This window comes from Acanthisitta chloris, unplaced genomic scaffold (genome assembly GCF_000695815.1).
Source record: "Acanthisitta chloris isolate BGI_N310 unplaced genomic scaffold, ASM69581v1 scaffold8614, whole genome shotgun sequence".
Lineage (NCBI taxonomy): Eukaryota > Metazoa > Chordata > Aves > Passeriformes > Acanthisittidae > Acanthisitta > Acanthisitta chloris.
In genome coordinates this window covers 25,964-39,179 of record NW_008667608.1, presented here as the reverse complement: position 1 = coordinate 39,179, position 13,216 = coordinate 25,964, and the positions used below count along the sequence as shown (strand labels likewise).

Genomic DNA, 13,216 nt, shown 5'->3' with positions numbered 1-13,216 from the left:
TTCAAGGCCTGTGACTGAAATTTAGTTGAGATCTGACAGTGTTCAAAGCCAGGGTGGCTAAAGCCTTGAGCAACCTGCTCTGGTGGGAGGTGTCCCTGCCCAGGGCAGGGGTTGGGGCTGGATGATCTCTGAGGTCGGTTCCAACCCCTTAGCACACTGTGAGACTATATGTATGCCAAGGCTGTGATCTCCTGACCAGGCCTCCTCGGAGCCCTGTGGGCAGCTGCTCTTTCTGTGTGTGTGAGAGAGAAGCACAGGAGGCACAAGAAGCAGAAAGCCCCTTATGGAGAAAGGGAGGAGTCACAGTGGAGAGCTGCACAGCACGCAGGGCTGAAGAAATCCCTGAGCTGCAAACCTGCAGACTGTGGGTAGTGTATTTTGGTTCTGGCACGGGCTGAAAGTTCTGCGTTTGTCCCATCTTCCTCTGCACACCTGGGAGCAGTGTTTCTGTGTTCCGTGTTGAAGGAAGTGGGTGGCTGTGTTGGAGAGGGGTCCTAGGAGCCTAACCTAGGTTGTCATGGCTGTAGGTGCAGTCAGTCCCTAGGGCTCCTTCAGCCCTCTGTTGTGCTGCCAAAGGAGAGAGCCTGTGTTTAGGGACATTTAATGCCATGTTTTGTAGCATAGCTTGGGAACTGATCAGTGTAATTCTGCCTCAGTGTGGTTTACACACAAAGCAGGAGTGTAACAGGCTACAGAGATAACAAATTAGAAACTGTATTCGAGATGAGCGAACAAGTATTTTTAGCCTCTGAATGCAAGGTTTTGTTGCACTGAGTTCCTGAACAGTGTGGAGCGATTGCACCTCCATAAGAAAACAGAACTGAATTCAAGATGCAGCTCTTGCAGCTCCTGACCCTGTGGGAGGAGCTTTGGCAGTGAAAAGCTGGAGCCTGGGTGGGCGCAGGCCTGTAGTACTCCTGCTCTTGACTTACTGAACTTACTTTATTTACTGCAGCCTCTTCCTTTGTACATAGAAATGATGTCAACTGACAGCAGCCCTATTTTGGAGCAAGCATGCAAGCACATCTTTCAGAACAGAGTTATTGGTAGGTGGTTTCCTTTTGAGGTTCACCTGCCTTCTGTGTCCTACTCTGACTCTAGTCTGTGCTTAATGATTCACCACATCTTTCCTGGATTCTTGTCTTTCTGGTTTTCAAAGAGCATAGAGTCTGCTCCAGCCTTCAGGAAACCTTTGGAAAGGGATGGATGGTTTCAGTTGGGGGATTTGAGTGTATTTATAGTACTCTATAAATAGAGGCAGGAGGAATACTTGCAAAGCAGGTGGTACTGGGACATTTATAGAAAAAGTATGATTTATACACAGATTGTTCCAGGCAAACCTTTTGCCTGTAGCCTGTCTTCTGCAGAGCTCTTCTGAGTGCTATGAATATTTATGCTGCTTTGTTGTGGTATTTTAAACTTGCTTTCTGCTTGTGAAATGACATGTTTGTCTCTTTAAACAACAGGAGGAGTGGAGGGAGAAAACCATTTCCTGGGCAGACTTGTCTGCAGAGCTTTTACAGAGTCTTTAATGGTTTTGGAGCAGAGAACAGCTCAGCTCACAAACACCCCAGCCTTTGCCTCTGCTCTTGGAGAAGTGCTTTACAAGGTCTCTCTACTTCAAAGCATTCTCTTTGGGAAACCTTTGTGGCCTTTTGTGCTCAGCTGTGTCCTTTTGCCATGTTTCAAACCCAAAGCCCTGTTGCTGTTAGCATAGCAGGTGCTCAGGTGAAGTTGTGGTGAAGAGTCATGTAGAGCTAGTCAGATCTTGTGCTGTAATCACAAGTTCCCCAGATTTAGTCCAGGGTGATCACACTGAGCTTACCAGGACCTTGGGAAGAGAAAAGTGCATGCACCTGCATATGGAATATCCTCTGAACTGATTGAAACGAAGTCCCAAGGCTGTGACAGCCATTTCTGGAGAGCTCAGAAGTGAGCGGATTGGGAAGAGTTCAGCAAGTTAAAAAAAGCTGCTTGCAAGCAATGATGGGACCTCCTGTACCTTTTCCTTCAAAAACCTTTGATTTTCTAGGAGAGGTGGAAAAAAATCAAATTTTCTGGATGAGTAGATTTAGAATCAAAAGATTTAGAAAAGAAATCCACCACCTAGCTGTTTGAGGCTGTGCAGGTTTAATCTTTCTGTGTGATTTTGCCCTCAGTTCAGTGATTTTCAATAGCTTCCTGGCTTCCCTTCTGAGCTCCTGCTCCTGGGTGGGAATCTGCTCTGAGCCGAGGAGCCTCCCAGGCTGACTGTGCTGTAGACTTACTGCAGAGCAGGCCTCTTGCTCTTCTGTGAACTCCCCTACAGAAGTTTTCCCTGCTTTTTGAGCCCAGATGGTGTTAAGGAAGATTTGTCTCTTATCTCTCAAGGAAGTTTCACGTAATTCTGAGCCCAGCACCCAAACCCACAGCCTTTCTTGTTGCTTTAAGGAAGGGGCACCATGCAGTGCCTATCATGGGTAACACAGCAGTTTGCTGAAGCCCAGGAAACCTCCTGCCCTGAGACAGTATTTGGAGCAGCGGCAGACTAGGAAGATAAACAGCAGATTAGTTTGAGAGTGATGTTGTTTATTGTGTGCAGTGTAGCTGCATCTAGAGACCAAGTATGAAATCGAAGTTGATGAGATAAAAGCATTTGATAATCCTTGCTTTGAACCCCTACTTAGGTTTTTATTCTTCTCATATAATAAAAGATTCACCAAGTTAGTGCATGGGATTTACAGAATGTGTCTCCCCCTCTCGAGACTTTGTGCACTTCATGGAAATGCTTATATGGACAGCAGTGTCCTCTGCATCCCAGAGTATAGCCCAGGGGAAACCAGGAGAAATATCTGCAAGGCTTTAGCAGAAGTACCTGTGAGCATCTAATGCAATTGGTGCTTTGAAGTGTTATTGGTCAGTCAAAACTCGGTGGAGAGGGGTCAATAGATGCCCTGCTTCCCTGTAGACTCTGGATTAGGCAGAAATGTGTCAGCCCAAGGCTCAGGAACTTCCCACTCCCTTGTGTATGAAAACCCACAGAGAAAGGTGGCTGGTGTGTGCACAGCTTTTTAATCCCTTTGGGGAGAGTAGACAGCTTCTTGGTCTCTTGAGTGACCCCAAGGATAAGTGTCACCTTTCTCCCTGCCACTGGGCCCAGCAGGTGTGTTTTCAAAGGAGCGTAAGAGGGATAAGCTCTCCAGATAATAAGGTGAAGGTGGTCATTCTTGTTGTGTATCACCTGCTGCAGATAAGCCTTGTGATGCTTGTTTGAAACTCCTTTTGTGTCTGTAACCTTGTGGGATGGGGAGAACCTGTCAGTCCCAGTGTATATGGAAGTTGTAGTTCCTTGGTAGAAGGACAGTAGCCAGCTTTCCTCTGGGACTCCTCTGAATAAAAATTCATTGTGAGGTAAGGGGGTTGTTACCTTTAAATTAACTGTTTCTGAAACTCTCACAACTGGTATGTTTTATGGACAAAAATCTGAACTATAAAAATCATTTAAAGTTTCCAAAAGCAAAGGAGCTAAAAGAGAAGAAAGTTGATATGGCTGATTTTCAGAGTGAAACGTATTTTGGTTTGTTTTGTGCCAGTCTGGCTTCTGCCACACCAGTGTTAGTCCTGGCACAAAGGGTGTAGCTTTGCACAGTGTTTGGGGTGAGGGGGACTCTTCCCTCCAGGAGCAGGACACGCCTCTGTGGAATTCAGGTGTCTGGAGAAACACACTTGCAGTGTTCTTTTTCCACTTTTTTCCCTTCTGTGGTTAGTAGCCATGCATTACCTTGCACAAAGGTCTGGCTTCTGCCACACCAGTGTTAGTCCTGGCACAAAGGGTGTAGCTTTGCACAGTGTTTGGGGTGAGGGGGACTCTTCCCTCCAGGAGCAGGACACGCCTCTGTGGAATTCAGGTGTCTGGAGAAACACACTTGCAGTGTTCTTTTTCCACTTTTTTCCCTTCTGTGGTTAGTAGCCATGCATTACCTTGCACAAAGAATTTGTGGCAGTATTTCCCTAGCACCTTCAGCTGATGCCTGGGAAACCCACCACACACTTATTTCTGTCTGTGACTGCTTTCATTTCATCTGCAGTAAGAGGTAACAACCAGATAGTCTGTACCGTTGGGCATGAGCATTGCTTGCCAGAGCCCTCTTCATATTGCTGCAACTGCTTGCTCTAGACATTCTCCTGTCTAGAAACACAGACAGAGCCTCTAGAGTTAAAATTAAATCCCCGATATACTCGGCTGTATTTTTCCGTCATCCTCATTGCTGTATTTATACTGGAAGATTTCTCCTCTGGCTCTGTGGCAGCAGAGATTTCCCACAGACATATGGCAGCCTTGCATAGTGTTGATTACATTTTTTCCTTCCCTTTGCTGACTCTGCACCATCTGACAGCGTGATGGTTTGGGCTGCCCAGATAAGTGTTACCTGCACATGTTTCACTGCACCAGCACTATCTAGGGGCCCTGGGTTTTGGGTTGTCTTACGTTCTGTCAACAAGGAGCTTGGGTCTCCACACCTCTGTCTCCCAGGCATGGATGCAGTGTTGGCTGCATGTCTTGTGGATACAGCACAGCCCGGCCTTTGGTGAGGGGTTCAGGTAGATCGTCTCAGACAGGATGAGAAAGGTGTTTGGAACAGGAGCTATTTTGGTATTATTCTTCACTCCTCTGTCTTCACCTATCCTTGAAGAGGTTTTTCCTACTGTATAAACCAAAACAAAATTTAAGCTGTGCTCTCTTGAAGTATGTTGTGTGAAACTGCATTACCTCCTGATGGTGTGTTGGCCATGGCAGGGGGAAGTCAGTATTGGCACTTACTGAACACAGTTTTTCACAGTAATGGTTCAGTCATTTCCAGTTCATTCCCAGACACACCATGGCTGAAGTATCAGCAATCCACAGTTGCTGATGTGATGCTGAAAGTGATGTGAACTCTCTCAGCAGAAAGGGCTGAGCTTTCAGGCACAGCTTTCAGTGGGCAAGGAGTAACCAGACTGGCACAGTGTGAGCATGACTGGGTTTGCCTTCTGCACTTGCAGGTTCTTTGTGTTGCAGAAACAATGAGCTTCTTGCAGGCTTCAGCTGGAGCACAGATAGGTCTCATGAAAAATCTCAAAGCTCTCTTTGGCTATCATTGTTTCTAATGCTGTTTCTAACAATATGCCTTTGTTTCAGAATCACCATTTGCTGCTCTGAGGATTGATTGGCTCCACTGCCAGCACCATGGATGAACTGCAGGATGTTCAGCTGACAGAGATCAAGCCGCTCCTGAATGACAAGGTAATGCTAGCTGCTGCTGTGCTCTCACAGGTGTGCTTGGGCTGACCTTGTGTCTGGCAGGGAGCCCTGATTGCCAGAAGCTGTTTACAGCTTGAAGTACCTTAAGTACTGAAAACCAGCAAATTCTTCCCCACCCTGGTAGTCCACCACCAAATACTCTTTCAGACCCTCAGGGAAAGACAGACCACCACAGCTCAGGTAAGTCTGAGGTCCTGACCAAAAATGGAAAGGTGATCCCAAACCTGACCTGGCATGGCTGTAGAACCTCTAATAAGTTTCTCCTCGTTAGAGGAGCCTTGATTGGTATCCTACTTTCTTTTGGGGTTTTTTTTTGTTTGTTTAAAATATTTTGTCTTAAATTATCCTTTAGTGTTTTGCCCCCAAATCAGCCCTGTCTCCCTGGATTTAGTAATGGAAAGGCATTTCCTTCTAGTGTCTGCAGAGTCCAGCTGGAACAGTCCAGATTCATGCAATATGGAGACTTCAGAAAATCACTGTATTGCAGCAGCTGTTTCAAGCTTTCACTCTGTCTTCTGTGGGGTGGAGAAGAGCCATCTGGGCTTCAGGGGAGCCCTGGCCTCAGTGGGTTGTGCCACAAACTGTTGCTCATAGTGCCTAAGTCATTACAGGCATCCCAACAAGATCTAGCATCTTGCATCTGCAGACTGGAGTTTGGAGTTTTGTTGAGACTCCAAGCTGGAAGTTGGAGTCACCATCCCTGGAATTGTTTAAGAGGTGTCTGGAGCTGGAAGATATGGTTCAGGGTTTAGGGGTTACAGCAGTGACAGGTTAATGGTTGGACTTGGTGTTCTTAGAGCTCTCTTCCAACCTTGGTGATTGTGATTCTAACTGTGATGATGAACAATGTGGTTTGGTTGCTTTCCAAAGCTCACAGCCAAGCCCAGTGGTATGGGAAGCAGTTCCCAACGCTTTGCTGTTTAATGTCTGACATCAGGAACTGGCTTGTGCTGCCAAAGGGCTGTGCTGCTTTGTGCACTCACTGCTGTTTGCAGAAGACTCTGCTGTCTAGTGCAGATTCCCCACAAAATGGGTTAAACCTCTGAAACTCTGCTGTGTTTTAGTCTGTACCACTTCATTTTTGCTCATTTCTTTAGCATATCTGTTGAAATCTAAAACTTCAGCTGAAACCTGCAGTCCAGCTGCCAGTTCTGACAGACTAGTGCTGGCTACTGGGCTTCCACCATAGCCTCAACACCACTTTAAAAAGTGTTTCCTAGGAGGATGAGTCTTGGAAGGACAGAATCAGTGCAGACCTGCAGATAAAAATACAGAAAGGCCTTGAGAACAGTTTGTGATTTCAAAACAAGAGATAAACATTTACAGAAAACAAACTTCTTACATGCAGTGCCCCACATCTTGCTCATGATTTCCCTGGGGTTTTCCATGTTTGAATTCAAGAAGGTAGATTGCCCTTGCTTCAGTCAGCTGACCCAAGTAGGAGGTATTGAAGAATGACAAAATAAAGTGGTTTATAACTTTATAAGTTTTCACTCTCTCTATCAGGTATTGCCTGGTCAGTCCCATCCAATCCTTGCCATGGTGTCAGTTCTAGTTCAAGTGCAGAGTGCTCACCTGAACAGAACATCCAGTGGTGTTAACCAGCACACAGAAGGGCACAGGGAGAGTGATGTTTGATTTCCTTGGCTCGGTTTGGAAGTTACAAGAACTATCTCAGTAGGGAAAAATACATAGAGTGGCTCCAGAACCATCCTCAGGGCTGCATGGGAGGAGAAGTGTGCTGTGGCTCTCATTTTCACACTTTGTTTTAACAAAAGGAGTGTCTCAGGGAACTGCCCTCTCTGAGGTCTGGCCCCTTATTTCAAGCTTTCAATAATACAATTGTGCTTTTTAGCTGCAGTTTACGGAACATGTGGGTGTGGTGCCACAACCTGCTGTTCTGTGCAGTGTGTCAGGGTCCAAAAACTGTTGAGCTGGCAGTTCACTAAGATTTTCACTGCTCAACACACTTCAGATGTAGGAGTTTGAGCCAGCATTAATCCAATGGCCAGAAATAGTACAGTAACACTCTTAAGGTGCTAATGGGTGAGTGCTCATGAACTCTTCAGAGGGAAAGGCTGCTCTACAGAGGGGAGGAGCTCTGGTATCTCAAACTCCAAAACTCAAACTCCAAAACTAGTGGAATTGCCTGGGAAATTGAAATGGGTCATATCTTGTTCACTTGCCTGAACTGTAGGTAATGGCACTGGGGACAGCTGAGCCCTGGCTTTGCTCTGTCTCAAATCAGCAAAAATTTAGAGGCTTGACTTTTAAAGAATGCAAACACTCTTTTGTTTGTGTGCAACATAAGCCTAAGTGCAGGGAAGTAAAATGTATTTTTTACTCATTCAGGCTCACTAAAATGCAGGGACTTTATACTGGGAAAGAAAATGAACTTCAAATGTTCCCATTTAGTTGAAAGTCTGAGAAGGAGGGAGTACTGCCTGTAACCTGATTGGAAGACTTATCCCAGTGACACTGTGTTATCTTCTCTGGTCCATATTCTGGCACCTTTGACTCCACTCACAGCCCCAGTGAAAAGTTACTGAAAGGCCAGAGGTGGATTCAGGAGATGGAATGGGCAGCCCTGAGGCTGGTTGGGTCAGCCCAGCTAGCTTTGAGGTGCAGCCTGGAAAACTTGTCTTAAACTTTCTCAAGTTAAAACAATGAATAAATGGTTTAAAGTCAGATATTTGGTGTCTTAAAACCAAATATGCATGAGTCAGGACATGTCAGCACTGATGCTGCTGGTGCCTTGTGGTACACCCTGGCAACAAGCAGCCAATTCCAGCCTTCATTCCTTGCTTTTTGTCATTTCGTTTCCTGCTCCCTTGGGGAATCTCAGGCTTTGCTCAGTACAAATTCAGATCAGGCTTTTCTTTACTTAGCATGCACCACCCAAATCCAGTGCTGGTACAGAAGTTTCTCATTTCTCCATAGGCTTTGTTAAAGTCGTTAATCTCTGGGGCACTGGATGTCTGAATTGACCTTCTTCATGACCTGGTGGATAAGAACACTCTGCTGTCTGCATTTAACAGCACAGAGTTATCAGAAATCTCCAGTAATTTCAGGTTCTCAAACTGAAATAAGAGAGGGCTGCTTTTTATTGCCTTTTCCCCCATTCTAAGGACATGGTGGGTTTTGCCATGTCACACTCAAAACACTGACACAGTTCAATACTTTACACCGAGGAGGAAAGGGGGAAAGGGATTCTTAAAACTGCAGATATCTCAAATATCTCAAACTGCAGAACCTAGGGATCAACCCCTGTTCTTGCTAACGTGGCAAGGCTCTGTGAGGAGGGAAACAGGGCCATGTGTTTACCCGTGGAGAGGGCTGAGGGTGCTCAGCCAGAAGAAATGTTTGTGGTGTTTCTGTTGTGCATATGTGATCCTAGTTGTAGTTTTAGTACTGAGGTGCTGTGCCTAAAACACACAAGCTGGAATGCTGTCTCAAGTGGTTGGTTCAGCCTTTTGCAGCAGCTGACAGCTCTCAGGGGTGTAACCTACCCTGTGTCAGAGACAGTGTCTCACAAAGCACATGGGCACGCAGACAGGTTCCTGCAGACCTTCAAACCTGCAGTGTGCCAAGTGTGTGCTGTACCAACTGTGTTCACCTGGGTCACCCTCTGGGAACAGTCAGTTGTGAGCTGCTGAGCCCTGTGCCCAGTGGTTTGCAGGTCTCTGCATCTGCCATGGAATGATCCCATGCCTGTGGCAGTCTCTGCAGGGTAGCTGACTGCGTGGCTTGTTTTCTTGTTCTCATTGTATGGCATACCAGGGATAGTCCTTGGCACCCAGATTGCTAATGGACACCAGGACCAGACAAAACCCAGCCCCATACCCAGCCCAGCTTTGGCCAGGGTCCTTACTAAGTGCCACTGTCCCTGCTTGAATGCTCTCAGCTGTGCCCACAGGTACTCCCCTTAGGTGGCAGCCTCGGGACAGCCCCCATGACCTTGCTGTATAGGAATGGGCACAGCTTGCATGGGCCCTGCTTGGACGGGTCTCCCATTTCACTGCTGGCCTGACTGCAGCCAGGCTCAGCTGTGCTGAACAAAGGTCTCTGAGGGGATCAATCATGCTGTTGTTGGGGGTGTTGTGGGGCACTGTGCTGAACTCCTTTTTTTTTTTCCCCTGTTTTTCATTAACAGAATGCAGCTCGCAACTTCCAGGACTTCGACTGTCAGGTAAGTCACGTGCAGGAGACAAGGGTCTGTTGGTAGCCTCCCCACAGCCTAGCAATAATGCTGAGAGAGGTGAAAAAGCTCTCTATCTTCATTTTAGCTCCTGTTAAGGTTTAATCAATAACAACTGAAATATGTCCAGTGGCAGAAATTGTCCTTCATCTGTCCTTGCCGAGCTCTGAGGTACAGACCTGCGCTGCCCTGCCAAGGCTACACGACATCTTGCAGGATGGCTAGTCTCCTGGAAAGCAGTTTCTTGGAAAAATGCAATATGCTGAAGAACTGCAGCTCTGTCACATCCCATCTGGTTCACTGGCTGGGAAAGGAGGAGCTTGCATGCTTCAGCTATTTGCCTTGAGAGGAGATGGAAGTTACCAAGCTGCCCCAGATACAGCACCCTGCTTTGCTGGGCCTGGGTCTTGACACAGCCATGGTCATTTTCTAGGGGGTTATTGCTGGTGCAGAGATGAGCCCGATGGCTCTGGTTGCCATAGGAACAGTCCTGCCACAGGAGTGGTTGCTCCCCAGCATCCAAGGCAGAGGACACACTGTGGTAGGCGGAGCACAGCGCTGAGGTTCCGTGGGGTGTTCTGTGGAGCACAGGCTCATTCTCCCTGTCGGGTTATCCTGCTGTCTTCCCACTGAGCATGTGGATGTGCAGCCAGTGGCTGTTCTTTCCCTTCAGCTGTGGGAAGCTGCTGTGTCTGTAGTGCTCTGCTCAGTGTAGGGCAGGTCACCGAGCACAACGGCAGGGATAGGGCTGGCAACATCATGGGATTGATTTGTTAAAGGTCTGGGGATGTAGGTGATTCCAGAAAACTGTTTGCAAGGCTGTGCAGGACAGGAATGTAATAAATACAGTCCTACGAAGGTAGATGTATTTTTTCCATCTCTTGTTGTCAGACACTGATAGTACCCCCATGTGGGCAGGCACATGTCACTGCACAGCTAGATTCATTGTGAGTTCTGGTATTAGCTTAAAGCCTGCAAGTATGGGAACCACTGATCTTAGCACATCATAACTTTAGTATCTAGTCTGAGGAGCAGCAAGAGTGTTAAGCAATTATTTTTATTAAATAAAAATAAATGGAGGGTTTAAAACACTCTCCTGTACCATCTTGTCTCCATTTTTCTGTATCTTCTCTGTCACCTCCAGGCGTAGTGTGCTCCCACATCAGATGGGTAATGGGTAAAAACAGGTGCGATGCCACTGAGTAAGTGTTAGATAGCAGAGGTATTTTGTGCTGTGACCTGTCTGCCAGGATTGGGAAGGATATGAATGTGCTGCCTGAGCATATTTGCCTCCACTGCCAATTCCCTGCTGACCCTCCAAAGGTCTGGGTGTGCCTGTGTCCCACCTGGCTGTAAGCAGGGTGGGAAGGAGTCCCTGTCACAGAGCTGTGCATGGCTGCTGCCTTTTTTTGCTTTCCCTCAACAAGCAAAGCCTCTTTGCTTGTTTCTCTTTGCTGCTTTAAACAGAGCCCCAGATCTGAAGCTGGGTGAGCCCCACAGAGACCTGGTGCTGCAGCCACTGAGGTGTGTGCTCGCCGCGTCCCAGCGCTGCTCCTGTCTGCCCCGGGAAGGGCTGAGTGGCCTGCAGCCAGGGAGAGGGGCTCTGGGGAGTGCTGGGCCGGGAAGGACGTGCTTGGTGCTTCTCTGTGCCTCGCTGTAGTTCAGCAGTGAGCTGGTGGCCATGGCAACAGTTGGGCAGGAGATGATGTTCCTTCCCGGAGCCCTCTTGGTAATTCATTTAGGGTAATATTTTTTAGCAAGAAGTTAGCACGGTGTCTCCTGTGTCTGTTAATGTTGTCCCAGCCTTCCTCCAGCAGCTCTACCTACAAGGTGTGGTTTCAGGGCACACCTGGCTTGGCACCCCCTGTCCTACCTGGAAAGTACCTCAAGGTCTGGATTAAGTCTCCATTTGAAATCTGCCAGAGAGGATAGGTGGGTTTTCTGCCTCAGTTGCTAGTACCAGGAACAGTGCTTACACTTGGAGATTGAGCTCGTGTCGTCCTGTGGAAAATTACTGCTGCTTTTTAATCTGGCAAAGCACATCCAGCTGCCACATCCAGGCCTCTGAAAAACTGGTGTGACGTTACCAGTGTAGGGGGAATTGGAAGTGAAGACGTTTGCCAAGGCTTTCAGAGGAAGGAAGATCCTGTTGTGTAAAGGAAGACTTAAAAGCACATAGGCTGAGGCAGGAGTTTAATTTCTCCTGAGTTTCACAGGGAGGGAGAGCCTTGGGGACGATCTCAGTTTGACAGGAGCAGGCACAAGCTGACCACAGATTGGTGAAGGCTGAGAACTGGAAGATGGTTATATGCCATGGTTAGATGCCAGTTATAGTGCAGTGGAGATCCCAATCAGCTTCCAATAGCAGCAACATCTGCAAGGGTCATGGTGGGTTTTAAGGCAAAAATTAAAGGTTTTGTGGGGTGGATTGTACTATCCTATACAGTATAGTGTTTGCAGTATGAGATCTGCAGTGAGATGTGAAACCTTCATTTCAGACCTTTTTATTTTTCTAGTGGTTCAAAAAAGTCTGTTTTAAATGGAGATAGAGCTGTGGCTTTGTCTGGGCTGACCACATTGTGGGCAGCGGGCAGTGGGGCAAGGGAAGGGTAGACCTCTGTCAGCATTGTTGATAACCTTGCTGGCAGTGCTGGTCCAGTTTGAGCTCCCCAGCACAAGACATTGAAATACTGGAGTGACTCCTTGTTTAGTTCAGTCTGTGTTATTCTGTGCCCTCAGCCATGAGGTGCTTTGCTCTGAGTCCATCCCAGCTCCTTCCAGGAGTGAGCAATGCCCCTGCCAAAGCCTCGAATACAGGGGGAGTACCACAGCCAGCCTCTGTTTGTTCATCCTGTGGTGCCTCTAGACCTCCTGGAAGCTGGAGTTTCAAAATACTCTGTGCAGCTGGGCCATGCCTGTGTTTGGGAGGTGTTTAGTTTAATCCCTGCTCAGGAGCATGTCATTAGCACTGTCACTGACTGCGGGAGGTGTGCAGTGCCAGGCACACAGGTTCCCCACACTGTTTTCTGTACAGCTTTGGCATGTGTTACTTTTCAGGGTAACATGTATATTTGAAGTTTGCAAGATCTTTCCTCTGGGGGAAAGGGGTGATGCCACTGTGAATTTCTATTAATTTCCCCTGTGCTTGTTTTTATGTTTGAATAACTTTACAGGATCAGATCTGGGCAGAGCCAACAGAACAAGCATCCTCCTGCTTCTGAAATTTGTTACTCTGGGTGAATGTGTGTGACGCTTTTAGCTTTTCTGGTGCAGTTGACTTCCAGATACAGGTGCCCTGGTTTTCTTAAACTGTTCATCTGCAAGCAACCCCAGCTAACCCTGGCACATAACAGATTGCCTGGGCTGCAGTTAGACACCCCCACGTAATCTGGTAACTGTTTGCAGTGGAGATGAAACGAGAGCTAGCACGGGGGCTTAGGGTCTTTACCAATATGAATTTAGGTTATTCTCAGAACTAAAAAGTATTAACCTAAATCCGAGACCTACATTTTACTTGAAAGCTATATGAACTCTAATGAAATCCAGGCTTGGCTTTTTCCAGTGTCTCTGGGCAGATGGTCAAATAAACGCTCTGGGCTGCTGATGGACAGATGGTGCACCATTAATAGAGCTGTGCCTGTGCTTTTATTATGATCTGCAGACCCTCTTCAGCTGCTTTCAGAAGTAGGTGTTCTGTCTCAGCCTAAATCTCCTCCCTCTTTTCAGGTGATTCGCTT

The 13,216-nt window shown here is 47.2% G+C and overlaps 1 protein-coding gene across 2 annotated transcripts in view; it reads left to right on the top strand.

Moving 5' to 3' along the window:
- Positions 1-5,206: 5,206 nt before the first annotated feature.
- NDRG3 (NDRG family member 3) overlaps positions 5,207-13,216 on the top strand; it is a 29,647-nt gene continuing 21,637 nt past the window's right edge. Inside the window, exons 1-2 of one of the 2 annotated variants that reach the window (XM_009072559.1) lie at positions 5,207-5,263; positions 9,435-9,470. In XM_009072559.1, coding sequence (XP_009070807.1) covers positions 5,207-5,263; positions 9,435-9,470 — 93 coding nt within the window. The remainder of the gene's footprint in view (positions 5,264-9,434; positions 9,471-13,216) is intronic. The other variant, XM_009072560.1, reaches the window with a different exon arrangement.